At 43.9% G+C, this 25,028-nt stretch overlaps 1 protein-coding gene across 1 annotated transcript; it reads right to left on the reverse strand.

Moving 5' to 3' along the window:
• Nucleotides 1-7,248: 7,248 nt before the first annotated feature.
• LOC308157178 (condensin complex subunit 2-like) lies at nt 7,249-23,762 on the reverse strand. Its single transcript, XM_080530681.1, has 18 exons — nt 23,638-23,762; nt 22,913-23,130; nt 22,708-22,798; nt 22,500-22,592; nt 22,069-22,186; nt 19,839-19,981; nt 18,807-18,996; nt 17,780-17,865; nt 17,179-17,387; nt 15,124-15,269; nt 14,845-14,951; nt 14,427-14,543; nt 13,290-13,394; nt 11,629-11,763; nt 8,622-8,732; nt 8,388-8,464; nt 7,977-8,052; nt 7,249-7,566 (listed from the first exon to the last, which is right to left on the reverse strand). Exons 2-18 carry the CDS (start codon nt 23,119-23,121, stop codon nt 7,507-7,509), a joined length of 2,073 nt encoding a protein of 690 aa, XP_080386807.1. The 5' UTR covers nt 23,122-23,130; nt 23,638-23,762; the 3' UTR covers nt 7,249-7,506.
• Nucleotides 23,763-25,028: the final 1,266 nt, after the last annotated feature.

Below are 25,028 nucleotides of genomic sequence, written 5' to 3' on the forward strand. Positions count from 1 at the left end.
AGTAGTATAGTAGATAGTGTACATAGCCTTTATTTATGTAAACCAGCTCTTTTCCCTTTTTTATTTTACCCTTGGCCCTCGTGTTTTTAGTCTTTTTCCAAGCACCAGGGGAGCCCCCCCTCCTAAATTTCGTTGTATGGTACCTGTACTGTATTAATGACAATAAAGACCATTCATTCATAATACTGTTTTATACTCAATACAAAATAAAATAATATATTTAGATGTCTTTAACACTAGGAAAGCCGTGAGGTGTCATCGGGCACCAGTGAGTACAAAAAAAATTCTACCATTGCACTCGATCAAATGTCAGGACCCTCCTTTCATGACTTTTCCTAGATATGTGCGTTCTACCACCCAGCATCTTTACATTTTCAAAATCGAGTTAGTATAAAGCGATTTTGCAGTATTTCTGTGTGTGCCTGTGTATTTGCCTTGGGATTCGGCTGCCATCTTTTTCTCCAAGGCTGCAATTCTCTTTATATCAGCAGAGGTAGCAAGGGGGCACACACTGTGCTCAACCTTCAGGCTTCAGTGCTGAATTAGATACAGTGGATAAGACTGATATTTGTAACATAATGTGTTTATATATAGGCTATATATAGCAATAGTGATACATAAGATATGTATATGTACAGACAGTTATGAAAATGATAAACTGTACAGTATGTCTCCCAATCCCTTCAGATTTGTTGGAGCTGAGGTTTTTTTTTCACAGCGGGTTTACCCAAGTTCCATGCAATAGTGATAAGATATTATGATATGTGTAGCCTATGTACAGTTATGAATGATACACTGCACAGTATGTACCTATCAAGTTGTGTGGTGCATGCATAGCTACTGCAAAGTAATTGGAGTAACCTACATTTGATTATGCCTGTACTCATCAACGAATATTATATAACGAACGGATATTTATAATATTGTATATAATGTTTTTTTCTGAGTGGGGCAGTCCCATCAGCAAACAATAGCTGCCAATTCATGAGGGAGCCAAGCGGGTTTCAAAGCTGCCAAGCAGGTTTCAAAGCTTACAAGCTTACAGCAGTCGATTGTCTGCTGATGTTACGGCCGGCGTGAAGTTCACGACAAATAAACAGACTTTGTGAAGCTCATAACTATGATAACACAATATTGCAATATTTATTACTATTATTTTTGTATAATAATAATCAACCATCATTCGTTAGTAATGAAAACTCCCGCAGTCCCGATCAATCTCCTCTCCACTTTACACATTAAATAACCAAGATCTCTTTTGACATCACAACAATGTCAACACAATCACAACAGAATCTTATTTTATCCAACCAGGTTTTATATTTTGATTATGACATCATGTCTTTCAACATTGTCACACTTTTCATTACACACATTAGCGGCATCAAAAATGATGGGCTGGGCGTGCGAGGGAGCGTGCTTATTCTGGCAGATTGTGAAATATTAAAACCAATAACATTCTGAATGATTTATCATTCTGTACTCTTTCTCTCCTTTCTTTCATGTATTTTCTTTCAGCTCTTTTCACTAATATAGGTGAAACTAACTATAACAGGTTGCGGCACATGCAGGTACGCGCTCCTGTGAGATCATTCAACTTTCAAGTTTATTTGTCATTATACCAAATACAATTATATAATGTAATCAAAATAAAAAGAATGAACATATTCAGCCATTCCATATAATCACATGTAACAACCCCTGTGAGCAGTTGCAGGGGCTGACAGGCTGATGTTACCGGCGAAGTTCACGACAAATAAACAGACTTTATCACTGTGAAGCTCATAACTATGATAACACAATATTGCAATATTTATTACTATTGTTTTTCCCTGCTTCTCTGCGCATAGGAACTTTATGCATTTTTAGAGGTGATCTTGTCATTTTCTCTTCTTGTGCGACATCGCCATCCAGCGATTTTTGTGCGTCAGTACACACTCCCCCATTGTGAAGAGTGGTCGTGTAATTCGACACCTCGTCACGCTTAAAGTAGGTGAAAAAACGTCGCGCCTCTAGTGTTAAAAGGCCAAACTGATTGCATCACTTATTAAGCCACTATCACTATAACAATACAGAATAAAATATATACATGTCTTTAAAAGAACAAACTGATTACTTATTAAGCCACTATCACTTATATCAGGGTTCCCACACTTTTTGATTTTCCAAAACTTTTCCATAACTTTTCCATAATATTTTACCTAATTTCCATGACTTAGTTTATAGAGCGCAATAATGAGCCTCAGCAGTGTAGCAAAAATGTAGCATGGTTAATGTAAGGGAAGTTGTGTCTATCCAACATTACCACCTATCCTGGGGCATTGCGCAATGGCGTTGGAGTCTATGGCACCCATACAGGTGCAGTGCAATAAATTAGAATATCGTGGAAAATGACTTGGATTCTGTGCCTCTCCGCTCTTCCTCCAGTCCCGACCAAATGAACATACGCTTCTCCCATGTTACTAACATCAAACGTTTTCACACACACTCTACATGCAGCACGGCCAGGGTCTGCCTCTCTCTTGAGCCATGTTTTATATTTGTTGTCCAAAAGCCATAAATTATTGAAGGAACATTTTCCAGGCATTTTTCAGCAGCAATAGATAGCTACTTGTAACTATGTCCATGCACTTTCTAAATTCTGCCACGAACTAGCTTTCCCGCCAACTAGCTGATTACATATGTTATATCACGTCATATTAGTTTGAACGGTCTATTGGTGCAGGATTGCGGTAACACTTTTTACCAAACATCTTTTAGTAATTTTAACCCCCAGGGGTCTATTGTTCTATTTTCCCAATTTTAATAATTTTAATTTGTAATAAGCTTATGTAATCCCAAATGGAACTATCAAGTGTTGCATATCATTGTATTCAGCGCAAAATGCTCTTTTGTGGTATGTTATCATATATAATTTTAGGAGACTATGTGTATTTCAAAATGACCACAAAAGCAACATACAAAATAAAACAAAAAACTGTTCTAAAACTTTACAATATGTATTGATTACAAACTGTACAGAATGAGATAGAAGACTTTTGGATGTTGAAAATTGTTCTATGAGGCCTTAGGTATAAATACACTAAAATAAAACACTCCACACAAGTATATAACTATAGACAAAACTGTTAGCTCAGTTCACAGACGTTTTTGGACAGAATTCACATTTCAAAGCAGTTTCTTATTCATTTCTTTGTATGTGTCTGAAAGCCCTGTGGAGGACATGGTGCGTTCTGGTCTGCAGGTGCAGCTAGACTGTGGACAGAAACTAAACAATGGTCCTTTTGAAGCCAACTGGCCCAGATTTATTTCCTGCTAAGGGACTAAGCAATAATAAGAATATAAGAACATCAAAACTAATGAACCTCCTCCCTTCTCCAGGCCACATTACTATACTGACCCCCAGCAGTGTTTTTCATCTCTTGTCTTCTCTCCTCACCACTGCATCGCGAACTATACAAACTAATTATTATAGGCTATACGATAGCCAGCAAGTAGGACGAATCTGCAAATCACATGGATAGGCTGTGATATACAAAAAGATCTACCTACTGCCGATCATTATTATGTAGCATTAGCGAACAAGCAAGTTAGGTGGCATCGCACTACATGAAAACATTACCTCCGATTGGCTCGTCGATATTCATAGCTTTCAGTCACGTGGTTTCTTCCCTAGCAACCACCAACCTGACGGGCAAAAAGTATCATAGCAACATCGCTCAAAATGGCGAGTGGACGCAATTTACCGGCTGCCTACTATTTAGACCACCTCACCCATGAAGAACTATCAAGATACACGACAGTGATAGGAGAGTAGGATTGACACCATTCAAATGGTTTTGAATTCCCTGGCTTCTCCTCTATCCGGACACGTTGGAATTATTTTCCTAACCCCCGGAGAATCAAAGTTATTAACCCGCAAAAGGTGCTTCCTTGACCGGCTTTGTCCGTGAATAACACCGGTTATGGAGGTGGTACAACCACAAGACTATTATTGCTAAATTCACCATCATTATACGGTCATTTTGAGCCCTTAACCACCTCGCTGACACCCCGAGAAGATATACTTTTAATATGAAACTCGATCAACCGGGAGTTCTACCGCTGCTGGACGAAACTCCCAACTCCCGCTGTTAGCGGGGCGAGGGAATATTTATATCCGGGAATTCGCTCCTTGCTGTGTCCACGGTGATAGGAGTGGAGGATCGACTCCATTCAAAAACTTTTGGATTCCCTGGCTTCTCCTCTTTCCGGACACGTTGGAATTATTTTCCTAACCCACGGGAAATCAAAGTTATTAACCCGCAAAAAGTGGGTTTTGCCCGCAAAAAGTGCCTTTTGCCCGTCAGGTGGGCGTTTCCACTATGCTGTGACGTCACATGAAAGCTATGAATAGAGACTTCTGGTTGGTCTAGACGCGGGGGTGGGCTCTACTTGTAGCTACAATGTAGGTTTCACCATACAATGTATTGTTCCTATGCGGAACGAGAGCGAAGTTATTATACAACAGTGTTCGTTCCATGTCGCCGGCGACATGCTTGGTGAACATATTTTAAACACAATGTATATTTCCAAAACTTTTCCAAAACAGTTAAGTTAATTCCATAACATTTCCAGACTGGAAAATAGTTTTTCAAATTCCATAACTTTTCCAGGAATTTCATGACCGTGGGAACCCTGTTATATTCTCCTTCTTGGCACCACGTCCCATAAGGCTTCCCGCCACTACTCAGGGTTTTTCCTGGCTCAAAATGAGGCGGAGGTGGTACCAGTGGTGTTTGACATCGGGGGGGACCCATGAAGCAGGGCTGTCTGGGGGTCCTTAAACGAGCATCAAACACTTAATTTCTTGCATTCTGGTGAATTGATATGCACCAATTTGTGCCCTTTCTCCATCAATTTATGGTGGAAATTTCATTATACTATATGTAAAGGAAAAAACAATATTCAGGCACCAGATGACCATTCAAAATATTATGTAATATAATGCAATATAAGGCTCTCAGGCATTCTGTACTTTCAAATATGTATTCTCATTGAGCAGTCAACATCAACTATCAGCTGTTTCGCTAGCAAACACGAAGGCTAACTTATTTGCGAAACAGCGCCCCCGCCACCACGTCGGCGCAATGCCGCAATTGCAGTTAGAAATGACAGTTTTGTTGTTTTTTTGCTCAAAATTCCCCCGCGCCGGAAATCCGGCACCGTGCCGGAGAACTTTAAGCCCTGCAATATAGAGGAATGTTCAATTTAATGACTCATTTTGGCACACCTCTGGCATTTTATTTAACATACACAACACCATTGAATATAGCCTCTCTCATTATCTAGAGAATGCTTACAGGCGTCCTAAGCAGTCACCTATGTTAATAATAACTTTGAGCTAAGTAAATTAACCAACATCTAGAATTGTTGACTCTATGTCCAGACTCTATGACTGCTTTCTATGCAAAACAAAATCCATGTATACACATATAGCTGAATATATTATTTGAGGGAAATATACTGTATGTATTAAATTTGACCCCTTTAAACCCATTAACAAGCCAAAAATGACGTTATAAAGACGTTGTGTTGACGCCTTTCAGAGACGTCCAGAACTAGGCCAGATCACATGTCGTTTAGGGGATTTTTTTTTACGTCTTTCCATGACGTCATTTAAACGACTTTTTGGTGACCAGAATACAACCGGCTGTTTTAGGTCACCAAAAAGTCGTTGAACTGACGTCCTGAAAAGACGTAAAAAAAAAATCCCCTAAACGCCATGTGATCTGGCCTAGTCCTGGACGTCTCTGAAAGACGTCTTTATAACGTCTTTGTGCTTGCTGGGCAATAACATGTAGAAAAATGGACGCTTTCAGTTTTCCATCATTACCCCCAGCTCCACTTGCAGCTAAGTATAATGTTGATTCTCTGCTTGAAACGTTTCCAGTTATCAGCAAGATTACCAGTCAACTGCATACAGGTGGGTGGAGTAAGCTTATCCATGACGACAGGTTGAGGTAGTAGTTTTAGACTATATTGACGGAAAGTTTTAGATGATCTTAGACTGTTTTAGACTAGTTTTAGTTTCAGACTATGTAGTTTTAGTTTAGTTTTAGACTATGTAGGCCAGGTATTGTATTTGTTTGTGATGGATGTTGTATGCCTGTGAACAGGTCACACTTGAAAATGAGCCCTTGGGACTCAATGTGTTTTACCTGTATAAATAAAGGTTGAATACAAATAAATAAATAAAAAACAGGGATTTCTACTACTTCAATAACTTGGTTGTCGCCAGGAACAATATTATCATCTGCTTGTGTTAACTGTTCCTCTGTTTCACTATCACTGTCTGGCACTATCGGCAGACATCCCTTGAACTAGCTAGCATATTGTTACATTGAACTAGATGGCATATCGTTACATTGAACTAGCTAGCATATCGTTACATTGAATTAGCTAGCATATCGTTACATTGAATTAGCTAGCATATCGTTACATTGAACTAGCTAGCATATCGTTACATTGAACTAGCTAGCATATCGTTACATTGAACTAGCTAGCATATCGTTACATTGAATTAGCTAGCATATCGTTACATTGAATTAGCTAGCATATCGTTACATTGAACTAGCTAGCATATCGTTACATTGAACTAGCTAGCATATCGTTACATTGAATTAGCTAGCATATCGTTACATTGAACTAGCTAGCATATCGTTACATTGAATTAGCTAGCAAGCATATCGTTTCATTTCTTTTATAATTAGCTAGCATATCGTTTCATTTCTTTTAGCTTCCCGCTACTCACGCGATGTGTAGGCTCTCGTGTCTAACGGCTTTTTTCCGTTTTGATTCGCGGCTCTTTCGTGGCAAATTGCAGAGTAGTTTTTCACTTTGTCCTGTCTTCCCGTTTTATTTGTACAGTATAGTATAGTGGATAGTGTACATAGCCTTTATTTATGTAAACCAGCTCCTTTCCCTTCTTTTTTTTCTTTCTTTCCTAGCACCAGGGGAGCCCCCCCTCCCAAATTTCGTTGTTTGGTACCTGTACTATATCAATGACAATAAAGACCATTCATTCATTCATTCATTCATTCCTATTGCCAATGACCGCTCCTGACACCGTGTTATGTTTGAAGTTTTATTGTATAACAAACCAGGCGAGGGTTGAAGTCTTCTGTTTAATTAACGATATCAACTGGCCGGGTCAACACGGCTGCGCATGCTTAACTCTGCTGGTGCATGCTGGGAACTGAAGTCTTAATGTCGTTAATACATAACACCACACTAACCACTTATCATTTACCGTTTAACTTATATTTAACCAAAACAAGTATAATTTACCGTTTTACGTAAATCACACAAATCCACTTACACTAACGTATGGAATCTTAAATTGTTGACATATCGTCTAAAAATCAGTTGAATTAATGAATGAATGAACGAATGAATGAAAGTTAAAAAGAGAGGACAGGAAATTGAAGAGATGATCCTTGTATCAGTCCTGTCATCCATCCCCTCTCAGTGGCCTTGCTTGATGATGACATCAGACATGTCATCCACCTTGACCAGCTCCAAATTCTGTTGAAAGGGCAAAAATGCATTAGAATGAATGACCCGGCAACTTTTTTTCCCCCCACCACACTCACTTGCTAGGTTTATCTTATTATCTTCTCATTTTCTCTCTGTTTTGACTCATTTTTCCCTGTTAAGCTGTACTGTATATGAAATGTGCAGTGTACAATGTGTGTATAAATAAAGTTTGATTTGAATTGATAGAGATTGTCATGATGATACTCATGACTGTTAAAAACGTAACATTTTAATTGGAAGTTAAAAAGAAAGAACATTTCAACAACACAGATCATTTTAAATATGCTTTTTGGGTTCATGTACGAGCAGCCTATCCACCACATGCTCCACCTATCATCAACAGCAGGTGGTCTGGTCCCTGGTGTAGGAATGGCATGAGGACTACAGTAGTAACTCACCTTCTCATTGGCCAGGTGCAGCAGGGCCACAAACGCCAGGGGCACCGACAGGTTCTGAGCCATGTTGGAGGGCAGACTGAAGAGACAGGAGAGAGAGAGAGAGACAGGTGAGAGAGAGACAGAGAGAGAGAGAGAGAGAGAACATGGTTTAGACACTGCATTAATTCATCTGCACGCACATCATTTTCACACCCCTGTAAGCACTGAATCAACGTTTGGAACCCTCCAAAACCTCTCTGTTGAGAGCGCCTTTTAAATGATGCATGTCTACAAGCTTTCAAGGAACAGCCAAGCCCCATCCTCCACACACACACACACACACACGCACACGCACACGCACACACACACACAGTCTGCTAGACAAAACAAGACATAACATGGAGGGAGCTCAGTGGCGAGGCCCTGTGGTACCTTTGAAGCAGGATCTTTGTGGTCTCACTAAAGACTTTGTCTCCTGACACCTCTGATGTTTCTGCTGGCTCCTCCTGCTGAGAACACAACACACCGTCAACCAGCACGGAAGGGGGGGGGGGGGGAAGGAAGCACAAACAGAAGAAAAAAACAAAACAGAAACCCGTTATTTGCCAAAGCCGCAGAATCTACAGAGACTTGGGGATGACAAGAGATTTGGGAAGAGAAATTGACCGTGGCTTTTTTCTCTGGCGTGTCGGTCAGAATGTTCCACATGGAGTTCTTCAGTCTCTTCATGTCCATACTCTTGGTTGTCTTCACATAGTTGATCTCCACCTTGTTCACCTGAGGGGAGGCAAAAGCAAAAGCCAGGGTTAGCTTCTTTCCTCCTCCTCTCTCTATTGAACAAGACTGGTGAGACCTCGTCTCCCAGGCTACTTTTAGGCCCAATCCCGATTCCCTTTTCTACCCCTATGGCTCGTTTTCGAGTGTGACTCGATTTCGAGCCAAGGCCTTCGAACAGAGCCACAAGCCGTCGGGGTTGAAATCTACCCCTATGAAATGGGACAACCCTTCAAGACTGATACGTCATCAGTAGTATCGTAGAAAAGCATTGACGCTCGCGACTCATTCACAACTTCACTTTTACGCTATCAATCGATCAAACAAGTCATCAAATAAAAAATAACAATGCTTCATTATCAGACCATGACAGAATAACGGCGCTCTAACCTGTAAGAAACCTGTGCTCCTACCCTGCCAGTCTGCACTGATTTAGGACAACAGTGCAACAACTTCGCGGCTGAACTTAAGTAAAATTTACGGCGTCATATACCATCAATGGGAAACATGGATAAATGCATGACTTACAGATTTAATTTTATGATGTTCCGAAATCCGAAGTGACAGGAACGCTGGAGAAACAGCCGCTGTCCACTGCATTAATTAACTACATGTCTTTGATGAGTCTCCCGCTCACTGCCCTCCATCAAAAATGGCACATCCATCGATAATATTACATAACAACTGCTCGGATCAGATTGCGAGTTGTTTTGATATAATAACTCCCGCAATACAACTATAGCGTCATATACCACCAAGGGGGGGGGGGGAATTCGCGCCTATCATGCACATATCAGCCTGTGGATAGATAACTTTAGATAGATAACTTTACATTAAATATGTCTACCATCATCCGCTGTCAAACACCACAATTTATTTCTAAATAAACATGATTGTACATCTCTGAAATGTTAAACGCGCACCGATGTATTTATATGGGGATGGCTGTGCTTGACGATTCCATTGGACTGACGCCGGGGCAGAGGAACAGGGTGAGGAACAGGGTTACCCTGTGACAAACGCACAGATATGAGTGCTCCGGTGTCCTGCTTTGGTAGTCGAATGGAAGTGATCAGGTAGGCTACCAGTCCTCTACTGCTAAACCCGAGCGCACTGGACTGTGGAACTTTCTATGTTAAGCATAGGCATAGGCACCTCGGCATAACAGCGATTTTTTTTGTTATGCTTGTTTGAAAGAAAAGGTCTATAATGCATTGAAATGACATTAGTACATCAGACATGGAAATATGTCATATGCGCGACTGTCCACAAATCAGCCTAACGTTACACACAGCACCGACATAAAAGCGATGTTTTTGTTATGCTTGTTATAAAGAAAAGGTCTATAATGCATTGTAATGACATTAAACTAAGATAATAAGATGGTTATCATAATTTTTCAAAACTTTATTAATAAGTAATTACAGAGAAAGTAAAATGACATTTCCGCATTGAATAGAGCACCATAACATTTCTGTAGATGATTCGCAATGCATGCTGGAATCAAGGGGTACGGCTTCGAAGCTAGTCTGGTCCTGAAATTGCTCGAAACGAAGTCATGGCTAGCCCTCCAACTTACCGTATTTTCCGGACTATAAGTCGCGCTTTTTTTCATAGTTTGGCTGGTCCTGCGACTTATAGTCAGGTGCGGCTTATATGTCAATATATATATAATTTCATACTGACTGCCATGAACCAAGGAGTAAACATTACCGTCTACAGCCGACAGAGGGCGCTCTGGGCCGCTCTGGGCTTGTGACAACTATATGCTGCTCCTATTCCCCTGAAGAAGTTATCTAAAACATTAGCTTGTTGAAGCTAAGCAAACGGTAGCTTAGTGAACTTGCTTACTGGTAACTTGCTTGTTGGACTCGCTGGCTTGTTATGTTAATTTAGCCTATTCAGCCTCCCAGGTATGTTCTTTATGCTATTGTGTTGCTGAATAACTGTTAATGTGTTATGTTAACATACCTGACTTCTATTCAGCCTGTTGTTCTGTGTGCTATTGTGTAGTTGAATAAACTTGCCTTTCCAGATTAAATGTCTGTTCTTGGTCTTGGATTTTGTGAAATATATTTCTAAATAAATGCGACTTATAGTTAATTTTAATTTTAATTTAATTTTAATTTAATTTAATTTAGCCATTTAGCAGACGCCTTTATCCAAAGCGACTTACAATTACGAATTACAGGGACATTCCCCCTGGAGTAACTGAGGGCTAAGTGCCTTACTCAAGGGCACACTAGTAGTGGTGTGGTTTCAGGCGGGATTTGAACTCACAACCTTCCGATCACAAGTCCAACTCACTATCCACTAGACCACCACTACCCACTACCCACTAGTCCAGTGCGACTTATATATGGTTTTTCCTCTTAATGTCGCATTTTTTGACTGATGCGACTTATACTCCGGAGCGACTTATAGTCTGGAAAATACGGTACCCCTTCCCCTCTGTGAAATATGAATTGGGACACCCCTACCCTAAACGTGAACGCGCAAAACGAAGCCATAGGGGTGAAAACTAAGCCGTAGGGGTGAATTGGGATTGGCCCTTAACCTCATAACGCTGCACGTATCACACGTGATACAATTTTTGGACCTCAAAATGGGTGAACAGTTGAACGCAGTACCGCGAAAATCCACCATCTAATTGCATACAACATGGTTTCCAGGATCAGCTCCGCATTTTCATGATTCAAATTTTTTTGGGGGGAAAATTGTAAACAAGCCCAGAACGTTGTTTCTAGAGGTTCAATATAGTCCAAATTGAAAGCCTTTTTTAAAATGTAGAATTTTCCTGAAATGATTGAATGGTTCAGGCGTTATAGGGTTAACACTCCATCTAAGGGCGTTCTAACGGAACGCTACTGTTTGACCAGACGGGTCTCCTCCTCCTCACCCTCTGTGGCTGAGGCACCAGGTCGTCCTCCCCGTAGCAGGAGCGGTCCTGGGAGGAGGCGTGCGCACCGTCTGCAGACGACTCCACGTCATCTGGACCGCCCAGTCCCTCACCGTCATCATCACTGTCCCCGCCCTGCAGAGAGAGAGAGTGAGTGAAAGAAAGAGAGAGTGAGTGAAGGAAAGAGTGAGTGAAAGAAAGAAAGAGTGAAAGTGAGTGAATGAAAGAGAGAGAGTGAGGGAGGGAGGAGGGGAAGGTAGGGAAAAGGACAGAGTAAAACAACAGTAATGACACGGAACAGTCGTTGTTTGTTGTGACATCTGTATGGTTCCCACAACGCTACACTAGAGAGACAGAGGGATCCGTACGGAGAGTCAGTCAGTGTTCCAGTGTTGTGTGTGTGTGTGTGTGTGTGTGTGGGGGGGGGGGTTGGGTTGGGTTCCAGTTAGGGCTGTCCCAAACGACTATTTTTCTAACGATTAATCTAGCGATTATTTTTCCGATTAGTCGGTTATAATTTATCGATAAGTCTAACGATATTTTTTTTTACTGTTCGAAAAAAGAAAAAAAAAAATCCTAGCGTTTGTAGGCCCCCCTCCACCTCACTGCTATGTTTAGCCAACTTGAATGCCAACATGGCCATTTAGAAGTCTGTCCATCACCACAACACATAGCTAGCTAGTAGCTACATAGCTAGCTAACATTACTCTCGCTGCTATGTTATGATTAGCTAAATTGATGCTAACGTAGCATGCGAGCTACGAGCTAGATAACGTACAGTAGGTGCGAGCACCACAATACCGTAGCTAGCCAGCTACATAGCTAACGTTACTAACACCAGAAGACAAGACATACGAACTGTGGTGAGCTACATTGCTTGTGTAACATTAGCTAGTAGCTATCCATTTTTCACTCATACACGGCCGGAAAAGTGAACAGAAATACAACGGTGACTTACGGTGGTGCTATCTTGCGGCTGTCTTCACAAAGAGCTCCAGGATGCTTTCGCTTGAGGTGCTCGTTCATTGCAGACGTACTGCTGTGATAGGCCATTTCATTTTTGCACAGTTTACAGACCACCACATTGTTTGTTTTCTTTTTTTGTAAAGTACTCCCATACTTTGGACGATCGTGGGCGAAGTCTTTTAGCTGCCGGCTCTGCCTCCATGTTTGCACAGGCCGGCATTGTAAATAAGAATTTTGTTCTTAATTGTCTCGCCTGATAAAATCAAGGTAAAAAAAAAAAAAAAAAAAACTGGCCGCAGCCATTTGGTTTATTTACGACGCACCGACGCACATTACGCAAGTCGACGTATTGACGTAGTCGATTACGTCGACGACGTCGACAAATCGTAACAGCCCTAGTTCTAGTGTTGTGTGTGTGTGTTTGGTTGGGTCAGCCAGTGTTGTGTGTGTGTGTGTGGTTGGGTCAGTCAGTGTTCCAGTGTTGTGTGTGTGTGTGTGTGTGTGTGTGTGTGTGTGTGTGTGTGTGTGTGTGTGTGTGTGTGTGGTTGGGTCAGTCAGTGTTGTGTGTGTGTGTGTGTGTGTGTGTGTGTGTGTGTGTGTGTGTGGTTGGGTCAGTCAGTGTTGTGTGTGTGTGTGTGTGTCAGTCAGTGTTGTGTGTGTAGACTCAGAGGAGTCGTCCCTGGGGGGTACCACACCTGCAGGCCTGGGCAGAAGTTGGCCGTGTCGTTGGCGTTGTTGTAGTTGTAGTCTCCGATGCCTTCCCCCAGCTCCCCGGACAGACGCTTTTCGTCTTTACACAGCTGCCGTAGATGGACGGAACAGTGTCAAGATCAGACAGCTTCCATAGCCTGGAGTCGGCTCCAACACAGAGGAGCGAGTTTAAAGCCCAATTTATACGTCTGCGTCGAATTTACGCGCGGCTACGCCGTAGCCTACGCAAGGGCTCTCCCAATTTATAGTTCTGCGTTGGTCGGTCTGCGTCGCATTGGTCGGTGTACTCATAGCGGCATAATAGATTTTTTTGTTATGCTTGTTGTAAAGAAAATGTCTATAATGCATTGAAATGACAGTAAACTAAGATAATAAGATGGTTATCATCATTTTTCAAATCTTTATTAATAAGTAATAACAGAAAAAGTAAATGACATTTCTGTCATGGCTTCCGCATTTACGAGAATGTGACGCTACCAAGCGGACCAATCACAGTTCTTATAGATAACTTTAATTAAATATGTCTATCATCATCCGCTGTCAAACGCCACAGGTAATAATTTATTTCTAAATAAACAGGATTGTACATCTCGTAAATGTGAATCGCGCTCCTTATGGGAAGGCTGTGCTTGACGCTTCCATGGGGCGCTCCTTTGGAACGGTGTACTCATAGCGGCATAATAGCGATTTTTTTTGTTATGCTTGTTGTAAACAAAATGTCTATAATGCATTGAAATGACATTAAACTAAGATAATAAGATGGCTATCATAATTTGTCAAATCTTTAATAAGTAATTACAGAAAAACTAAATTACATTTCTGTCATGGGTTCCGCATTTTGGCCTATGAGAGAGTCGGAATCATGTGCTACCAAGCGGACCAATCACAGTGCTTACGGTCTGCGTAGGTGTGTTGCGTAGTTACATCTTTGGAGAGGTGCGCGTCAACCTACGGCGTAGGCTCCGCCGTCGATTTTACGCAGAAGTATAAATTGGGCTTAAGACTGAACATTAAACAGGATAGTTCATCCCCAAAGTGGACTGACAGGCGCTCCCTAGAGACATTAAGAAATTATGATTTTGGGGGGTGAACTAACCCTTTAATGGGTGGGGGGGGCTTACCACGATGGAGGGCTTGAGGCTGAGTTGGGACAGGGTCTCCGGGGGGAACTTGAAGTCTGCAGGTCGAGTGGTCTTCTTGCCGGTGTTGAGGGCTGACTTGGTGTTAGTGGTAGCAGCCTGGGGGCACGCACACGCACACGCACACACACACACACACACACACACACACACACACACACACACACACACACACACACACACAGACACAGACATAGACACTCGCGCACACACACAAACACACACACACACACACACACACACACACATACACCACACACCACACACAGACTTGTCAGTCACTTGAAATAGCGTCAAAATAGCATCGGGAAAAAGTGTCACAGCACTTCTTTGTAACTATGACAACAGCTCAGAAAAAAATGGTCGGTGAACTCGAGGGGCGACCGACCGCGGGGCTTACTCTGGTACAGCGGAAGTGGGTCTCAAAGTTGACGTCGTCGTTGAAGTCGAGCTCAAACACCTTCTTGGGCTTCCTCTTGCGAGTCTCCTTGTCAGGCGCGTGGTCCTCTGAGCAGAGAGAAAAACAGAGAGAGGGGGGGGAGGGTCAATGATCAATGATGTAGTTAAGGCAATGTCACAGACGACACAGTGTTAAAAACAACACATACACCCCCCATCCACCCTCCCTCCCAACACACACACACAGAGCGGCTTCTTTCGTATGACAACAAACACTCACGTTTATGCTTGGGCTTAAACTGCCAGTAGTCGGGGCCGGCCCACGTGTCCATGGTCTTGGGGCTGAAGTAGGAGTACTCCCTGGGCTGGGAGGACAGCTGCAGGCACATGGTGGCGATGTCCCCCTCTCCGATGGGAATCACATCCCTGTCAATCACACACAACCACACTCACAATCTCATTCAAACCAATGAAAAAAAACAGAGTGAAGTTCCCCTAGAAAAAAACCGCAGAGGAAAGTTGGATTTCAGCATGTTTTCCGAGAGATTAACCACTGACGCGTCCGGACTGAATCCCAATTATTCTGGCTCCGATGAGTAACCCAACTCCAACAGCAGCACTTAGAAGTGGCGCTTTACCTGTGGGGTGAGAGCTGGTGGTCTTCAAACAGAGCCAGAACGGTTTCACTGCTTTGATCTCGAGACGGAACCGGGTGTTTAACACTAGAACAGCCGTGCCTTCTTTACCTACTAAGAGAGCCGCCTCTTTACAATGCTCAAGCTGCTATTTACACACAACGACCACTAGTTGGCCGCTTGTAAACTAGCCTGCTTCCTACACAGAAAAACCTTATCCTGAAGTGATTTTGAAAATGTAAGGATACTGGGTGGTAGAACGCACATATCTAGGAAAAGTCATGAAAGGAGGGTCCTGAAATTTGATCGAGTGCAAAGATATAAAAAATGTCTTTACTCACAGGGGTCAAATTACCCCACCTGAGAGTCTGAGGAGAACAGAGAGAGTCTGAGAGAGTCTGAGGAGAACAGAGAGAGTCTGAGAGAGTCTGAGGAGAACAGAGAGAGTCTGAGGAGAACAGAGAGAGTCTGAGAGAGTCTGAGGAGAACAGAGAATCTGAGGAGAACAGAGAGAGTCTGAGAGAGTCTGAGGAGAACAGAGAGTCTGAGGAGAACAGAGAGTCTGAGAGAGTCTGAGGAGAACAGAGAGTCTGAGGAGAACAGAGAGAGTCTGAGGAGAACAGAGAGAGTCTGAGAGAGTCTGAGGAGAACAGAGAGAGTCTGAGAGAGTCTGAGGAGAACAGAGAGAGTCTGAGAGAGTCTGAGGAGAACAGAGAGAGTCTGAGAGAGTCTGAGGAGAACAGAGAGAGTCTGAGAGAGTCTGAGGAGAACAGAGAGAGTCTGAGAGAGTCTGAGGAGAACAGAGAGAGTCTGAGAGAGTCTGAGGAGAACAGAGAGAGTCTGAGAAGAACAGAGAGTCTGAGGAGAACAGAGAGTCTGAGGAGAACAGAGAGTCTGAGGAGAACAGAGAGAGTCTGAGGAGAACAGAGAGTCTGAGGAGAACAGAGAGTCTGAGGAGAACAGAGAGTCTGAGGAGAACAGAGAGAGTCTGAGGTACTCCTGAGAAGGAGTCTAGGAGAGAGGATGTGAGCGAATCCAGGAAAGGCTTTCGATCGTCGGTCCGTTGAGGAGCAAAGTATCGTTGTGTGTTGTTGTTGTAATAGTAGTAGTAGTAGTAGTACATTCTGGACTAAGCAAAGAGAAGAATCTCCCACTAGACTTGTAAGTGAATTTAATCTCGCTTTATACCGCATGCTATTGTGTAGTTGTGCCATTTAATCAGTGTCGCTATTGTTTAGCTTCTAGCACGATAACTGGCAATGGCCCATAGCAGGACTTTCTCCATCTATGACTGATAGACATGACTCACTTATTTCAGTCAAATGGATTTGTTGTAAGTCGCCTTTGGATGAAGGCGTCCGCTAAAAATGCCGGTTGACAGAGGACGCTGGCGTTGCTTGTACGCTGCTTCTCCGCCCGAAATCTAATTGTGTAATTGCAGTATTACAGAGTAGATTGTCCTACAAAGACACCTAGACTTAGATTTAGTCATCTAAAAATTAATTAGACCCCTATACTTTCTTTTATTTATTTTTTGTTTCTTTCTATTATTACTACTCAATCTTTTCAGTTTGTAAGCGTCTTTGAGTGTCTAGAAAAGCGCTATATAAGTCTAATGTATTATTATTATTATTATTATTATTATAATAAACACCAAGAATGTAAATATAAAAGGTAGTGAAGCGCCTCTGTGTCCTCACGGTCCTCTCTGGGTCTCCTCGCAGCGGTCCTTGTGTTCCTTGGAGCCCTCCCCACAGTCCCCTGGGCCCCCCTCCTCGTAATCGGCGTCAACGTCGTCCCCGAAGTCCTGGCCCCCGCCGCCGCCCTCTTCCTCGTCCGACTCCGCCTCGGCGTTCACGTCAAACACGTGCTCCCCCTGCTTCATCTTCTCCAGCAGCTGGTTCATGGTCTGCAGGTCAGGGAGAGAGAGAGAGAGACACAGTGGTTAGCGGATATATAATACAGGGTTCCCACACCTTCTGAAACATCAAATTCAAGCACCTTTCAAGGACTTTCAAGACTCAATTCCCTCAAATTCAAGGACCCAACACGGCATAGTTTGAGACAGAACTAGATGAGAATTCATATAATAGGAACTATCCGCTCACAGACAACAATTAAAAAGAGAGGCTTGAATGTGTGAGCACTAGATGGTCTCTTGCCTTCTCTAACACAGCACAGCAAAACTATATATTGTGAAATATGTGTAAAGTTACTGTGTTAAGTTAAGCAATGTGACTTATCTACTATAATTACGTAAAAAAATGTTGGGGTGGTCTGTGGTTGTTGTGTGGCTCTGACCTGATCGGGGTTCCAGCTGGTGAAGGAGAAGTCCTCCAGGGAAGGGCAGATGGACAGACTCTTCTTCAGGGCCCTCTGGAGACCACCTGTATCCAACACAGTCAACGGGGTTGATTTTGTTCTTTTTTTGTTCTTTCCTTCACATCCCTCTCTCCTCACCTCCCTTCTAAATGGTAAATGGACTGACTTATATAGCGCCTTATTCCAAAGCGCTTTACAACGGCCTCTCATTCACCCATTCACACAGACATTCACACACCAATGGCGGCAAGCTACCATGCAAGGCGCCGGCCCGCTCACTGGGAGCAATTTGGGGTTCAGTGTCTTGCCCAAGGACACTTCGACATGTGGCCAGCCGGGGCTCAAACCGCCGATCTGCCAACCTTGCGATCATTAGACGGCGGCTCTACCTCCTGCGCCACAGCCGCCCCTCCTTCTCAAAACTCACTGAGGTTCCTCCCTCTTCCTCCTCTAATGGGTTTGTGGAAGACTGACCTTCCTCCTCTAATGGGTTTGGAGAAGACTGACCTTCCTCCTCTAATGGGTTTGGAGAAGACTGACCTTCCTCCTCTAATGGGTTTTGAGAAGGGATGCCAGGGGGATATCAAGGGAAAGACTTTTTGGGCGATTCAGCCACAGATCGGTACATCCAGTTACTAGGCCCAAACCACCAGGGGGGGGGGGGGCAGCACACAGCGAAGTGCACAGTGCAGTGACACCACAGTGCAGTGACACCACAGTGCAGTGACACCACAGTGCAGTGACACCCCAGTGCAGTGACACCACAGTGCAGTGACACCACAGTGCAGTGACACCACAGTGCAGTAACACCACAGTGCAGTGACACCACAGTGCAGTAACACCACAGTGCAGTGACACCACAGTGCAGTGACACCACAGTGCAGTGACACCACAGTGCAGTGACACCACAGTGCAGTGACACCCCAGTGCAGTGACACCACAGTGCAGTGACACCACAGTGCAGTGACACGGTGGTGGAGTGTGTGTGGCACTGCTCCTTGTTTACCTGCGAAGGGCTGCGAAGGCGTCCGCTGCGGGGGAGGCGGGGACCAGGAGGGCCTGGAGTGCAGCAGGGTCATGTGGGAGGGGAAGAGCAGCTGGCAGCGGCTGTCCTCGCTGAACAGCACGGGCAGGAAGACGCCCGCCGTGCTGCTCTCGTCGAAGGAGCACGCCATGCGCTGGAACATGGGGTCCACCTGGAGGGTGGGGGGGGAGGACAAGTCAGTCATCCTACTCAAACAGAATATTATGCCGTCATCGAGTTTACGAGGATAAGTCACAAATGCACGCCCCCCCCCCCACTCACTTCATTCATTCACTTATTGTGAATTGTTGATTAATATATACACACACACACACACACACACACACACACCCACCGAACACTTTATTAGGAACACCTCGACACCTGCCAAGCTGGTGGAGGTGGTGTAATGGTGTGGGGAATGTTTTCTTGGCACACGTTGGGCCCGTTAATACCAATCAATCTACATCCAATCTATGGTATATACATCCAATCTATGGTATATACATCCATGCTGATGATGTTCCATCATGGTACATCCACTGTGAATGTCCCGTTCTACCACGTCCCAAAGGTGTTCTCTTGGATTCAGATCTGGTGACTGGGAAGGCCACTGAAGAACACTGAACTCTTTTGTCATGTTCATGAAACCAGTTTGTGACGACTTTTGCCTTGTGACATGGTGCATTATGCTGGAACTATCCATTAGCCATTATTATTGTGGCCATTAAGGGATGCACATGGTCAGCAACGATACTGAAATAGGCTGTAACATTCAAGCCATGATTTATTTGTATTAACGGGCCAAAGTCTGGCAAGAAAACATTCCCCACACCATTACACCACATGGATGAATGAGAAGGTGTACAGGTCCCTAATAAAGTGTTCAATGAGTCACTGCACTGTTAGCTTGGAAGTAAGCATTTCATTGCATTGTTTATTGATTGTAGCTATTTCCCTCTATCAAGCAGACAGTTCCCTCTGTTCTCTGAGGAGCAGCCTGCTCCACCTCACCTCACACTTCCTCTCTGTCTCAGAGATGTTGATGTTGCTCAGGTTCTGCTCCACCGTCTTCTTCGGGGGCCTTTTCTTCTTCACCACCTGCCTGGCTGACAGTTCTCCCTCTGAGCCCCCCTCGTCCCCGTCTCCGTCACCCCCTGGACCATGAGCCACACAAACCGCAACAAGGAAAGGGGAAGGATGGATCAGAAGATGATTATTTTTAAATTCATAATCATAATAATAATAATAATGTCAGTGTTTCCCCTACAATTGCCTTGGGAGGGCGGGCTGCCCCCCCAACGGAACCTCCTGCCTCCCCAAGAAGGAGGATTTATTACAGACGTAGATACCAAACATCTGACAAGCAGGCTAAAATATCCGCTTTTTTAAACGCACCCAACCCGAATCTGGCGACAGTGGCAAGCCCATGGGCTCGTTGGTAACGTTAGTCCGCCGTAGTCTCGCATAGCCAGACCTATCTAAACACTTCGCATAACCAGACCTATCTCCACACTTCGCTTCGCGCTGTGCCATCGCTGGAGAATAATACAAGGTTTTGCGCGAGTGTGTGCGCGCGACGAGAGAGTTTTTGCAGGGTGAGATGTCTGCAGATGGAAAATAAGCAAGTTAAAACGTTAGCAAATATAATTGCTGAGTGTTCTGACAGAGAAAGTTGGTTAAAATTGGTCGTTATTATTGTGACTAGAAAGTGTCTGACTATAGTTTTATGGTGTAAATAGTGTAAAAGAACTAGCAAGCTAGCTCAGAGGTGATGAGATGAGCTAGTCTGCTTGCACACTTACCAGCTAAAGAGCTAACTGGATGCACTTTATTATTTTACTTAAAGTAGATATACAATCTTTCTTATTCTGGTAGAATTGGGCTTTATGGTAATACCATAATGGTATATTTACAGTACATGGACAGTGGATTGAAGCATTGGAATTGTCAGTTTTTTATAGTTGGACATACATTTTTTCAGGTGAGAGAGTAAAGTCAAAATGATATTATCTGACTGCATTGCCCACAGCAATCCAATATTCAATGATAATTATGTTATAAATTGATATGGATCAATGTATACCTCTTATTAGATTATAAATACTCTGGTTGTTATGTTTGCCTTTTGGTTGACAGCAAAAGAGGGAGAGAAGGAAAGAGAGCAGGATGGTGTCGGCCACTGCTGGACTGGCCATACAATCTACTTGCCCGCTGGTGGGCCCCCCCCCCCCCAAAAAAAAGAATAACAAAAAAATAAATACATCTATATACAGTATATATTATATATATATATATATATATATAAAACTAGCGCGGCCGACCCCAAACTAGCGCGGCCCAAAATAGCGCGGCATCAACTAGCGCTGACTCAAGCGGCGGCCCCCGTTTATACTAACACATGGGCTGGCCCAATCACATGCTTAGGCCCTGCTGTCCATCGGCCCCCTCCCCCACTCTGATCCCTCGGCCGACAACCCAAGTGCAGTGACATGTTAGGGGTTTTTACAAATGGTATATTCAACAGACTGCCAGCATGTTGACCGGCGGTGCCGGACCGATTGTGTTGGGCCGGTCTGAGCCACATGGCAGGGCCTAATTTTTGTCCCAGCCCAGCCCTGGTGTCGGCACACCAGAGAGAGACAACAAGAACCAGGTGAGAAAGTGTACAGGTAGTCAAGACCACATAAGTAAGTAGCCTTGAGAACCGATGGTTCTCGAGCCAAATGGCCCATAGGGCAGGAGCCTATCTCCTGTTTCCGTAGCGTAAGGTGACTTAATGTACAAGTACACCCCCTGGACATGACGCTGGTATGTCGCAGGGTCTTACCCCCTGGGGGGGTCCATGCCAAAGGCAGCAAACCTAGGGGAAACACTGAATGTGTTGATGGCAGTAGGGCTGGGGTGATGTGGCCTAAAAGAAAATCTGTCGGCTGCGTGCCTGTTTTAGATGCTGGAAGAAATGAGTGGTGCTGGATATTAATTGCCGGGGTGGGTGGGGGGGCTCAGGGAAGAGGTAGTGGTTCTGTACCATAATTACCCAGTTCAAGTGAAAATCCATTTTCCTTTTCAAACATCGTCCTAAACCACAAATTCGAATTAATTGATAAAAGCATCAATTCATGGCCCACCTCCTACCTTCAGCAGGCTTAGTCTCAGCACCCAGACCTCCCAGTACTCTGTAGGACTCCTACCTTCAGCAGGCCCAGCACCCAGACCTCCCAGCACTCTGTAGGACTCCTACCTTCAGCAGGCTTAGTCTCAGCACCCAGACCTCCCAGCACTCTGTAGGCGTCGGCGTGGACAGCATCCACTCTGACGGCGTAAATCTTTGTACTGGCGTCCAGCGTCCCAGCAGCCACCTGGGCAGCCACAAACAAGAGGCACTTTAAACAGACGGTCACCGAGGGTGGAATCCACTCCTCCGCACGTGGGCTAATTAAATCACATTTCCCATTGATGTCGGAGTTCCGCATGTGGACGTCAAGTTGAGACAGCGAGCAGTGACTTAACCCGGTAGTGAACATGTCTTAGTTTTAGGAAAATGTCATTCCTTTCTGCATTAATTTTTCATCCTGCTCTCAGTAGCAAAGGCATCTCGGTCTTGAAGTATTGTGTGATGGGGAGATTTCAAGAGAGGCACACAGATGGAATAATTAATGTATAAAACCATACCTTGAAGTTTGTGGCCTCAGAATCCTTCTGCTTGAGGATGTCAGCCATGTAATCAATCAGGTGGAGACCAAAGGCGTTCTTGGTTGTAATTTTCTGAGAAAACAGGGGAAGGAATATAAGGCTTGTCTTGTCTTGACATTTACTTCAGTCTTTCCCATTCTTCAGAATGTCAGTTAGTTACAAGGTATACGCATGAATGACTACATACATTTTCCGTGGACAGCTTGATGCAGGTGGAGTAATGCTCTGAGATCTGTGCGTTTGACAGCTTGGGCACAGCAGCGGGGGTCCCTGTGGTGCTGAATACAAACAAAAGGAATGTCTTATAAAAAGGTCTGAATCAATATCACACCTGTCAAGATGCAGTAGAGGGGATTACTTGTGCTGAGGGGTGGGCTACAGATATCCCCTACCTATGAGAGGCAGACTCCTTAAACGGCGATTCAGGCGCACTTTGTAGGTCAATGACTTTGGATTTACGCCTCTGCCGCCGCTCCAGCTCATCGTCGTTGCCGGGAAAAGACGCCAGTAGCGGGGTGCTGGTGGTCGGAGAGGTGCCCATGTGCGGGCCATGCGAGGCCCGCTGACGTACCCGGGAGACGGGCGTTGACAATGCGCTCATCTTGACTGCCTGGAAAAGCACAGTTGTAATTGACCTTTCCCCAGCAGACTAGAGCGTTATAGCCTACATGTTGTTTACCTACCAGGATAGCCAGGCTGTTGTTGTTGACTAAAACTGTGTTGTTGTTATCATTAGGCCAAGGCATTAACAGCTAGATACCAAACTTGAAACAACCCTTATCACAGCTCTCATAACTAACAGATGTCTACATTGAAGAAAAAAAACAATGACAAATGCTGAAATGGAGGAATGAGGGGAACACAGATCACAGTGACGTTGTTGGACGGACGGACGCACACACACACACGAAATACTGAGCTAATGAAAAACGAATTAGCCTCTAAGTAGATTAGCTACATTTCATGAATATACATTTGGGGGACCAGGAACTACTGAACAACTAACTAGCTAGATAGCCAACTCGTGCTAGCGCCATAACAACGAACGCTATTCTTGTCAGAGTTGACGCTGCTGGATAAATAAAGTGTATCTTGAATTCGTAGCTAGCTTTCTTACCTCAACTTGTATCCAAGGCCTCCGGGATTCAGAGTGCAGTTAATGTGTATCAAATGTAAATTGATTAATTTAGAGGAACGTAAAGCGCGACACGATGTTGTTCTTCCTTCTCATCACCATTTGAAATTATGCGCCGAACGACGATTCGAATCGGAGAGTGGGTGCGCTCGTTTTGCAAGCCCAGTGTACGCCGAACCTGCGGAGAAGCACTACTACTACTATGGTGTCTAAATGTTTACAGAAATAAAATGTGTCTGTCAGGAGTCAGATACGGCAAAAAATGTCAACTATATGGCAACAAAGTATTTTCTCTATCTAATGGCTAGTCTGTGTGTGGCTACGGCTCTGTGTGTCTCCACATGGTATGGAGGTTTGTATACTCAACGGCCGGGTTTCCCGTGATGCAAATCGTGCGCGCCCAGAGATAGACAGGAAATGCGTCATCACGTTGCGCTTAAGGTACTCATGTCAGCTTTCTTTTTTGAATGTTTTTGTCAATTTAAATATAATGTACCCACATTATATATGTATTCATTTATATATAAATAAATGTATTTAAATATATATATATATAAAATATATATATATACATAATATGACACACACACACACACACACACAGTCGGGATCGGGATGAGAGAGAGAGAGAGAGAGAGAGAGAGAGAGAGAGAGAGAGAGAGAGAGAGAGAGAGAGAGAGAGAGAGAGAGAGAGAGAGAGAGAGAGAGAGAGAGAGAGAGAGAGAGAGAGAGATCGAGAGAGATCGAGAGATCGAGAGAGATCGAGAGAGATCGAGAGAGATCGAGAGAGATCGAGAGAGAGAGAGAGAGAGAGAGAGAGATCTATCTTGAGATTTGGTGTGGCTGCATTCTCATTTTATGCACCCAAATTGTGGAATGCACTGCCAGTTTACATTAGGGATGCAACCTCAGCAAATATGTTCATTTCATCTTAATTTAATTATTTAGTCATTTAAATGCAATATTAAAAAGATGGGTTTTTAGTCTTGACTTGAACATATGTGCTGAGGTTGTGTCACGAGAATGAAAGCGGGACTAGCCGTGGGTAGTTCGCGGGCATGCTTGTGAGCACAGCTGCCCTGGGTTTGGTTGATTGGGCGCACTAGCCAGTGGATTGGCTGTTGCGCCTTTAAAAAAAATATAGTTTTAGGAGAGGGAGAGAGAAAAGAGGAGGTGGTAATAGCTCATTACAATAACGAGTCTTCCTTCCTAATTCACTTATATTAGTCCCCAAGAGTGTTTGAATGGCCAAATTGTACTTTACATTGTACAGTTAGGTTACATACCTTCCTCTTGGACTTAATTCAGCTAACCAGAAAGCCACAAAGGTGATAGTCAACTTGGCTACAAGTGGTATGACGATTTTGAGTTAG

This window comes from Nansenia antarctica (genome assembly GCF_963989245.1).
Source record: "Nansenia antarctica genome assembly, chromosome: 5".
NCBI lineage: Eukaryota > Metazoa > Chordata > Actinopteri > Argentiniformes > Microstomatidae > Nansenia > Nansenia antarctica.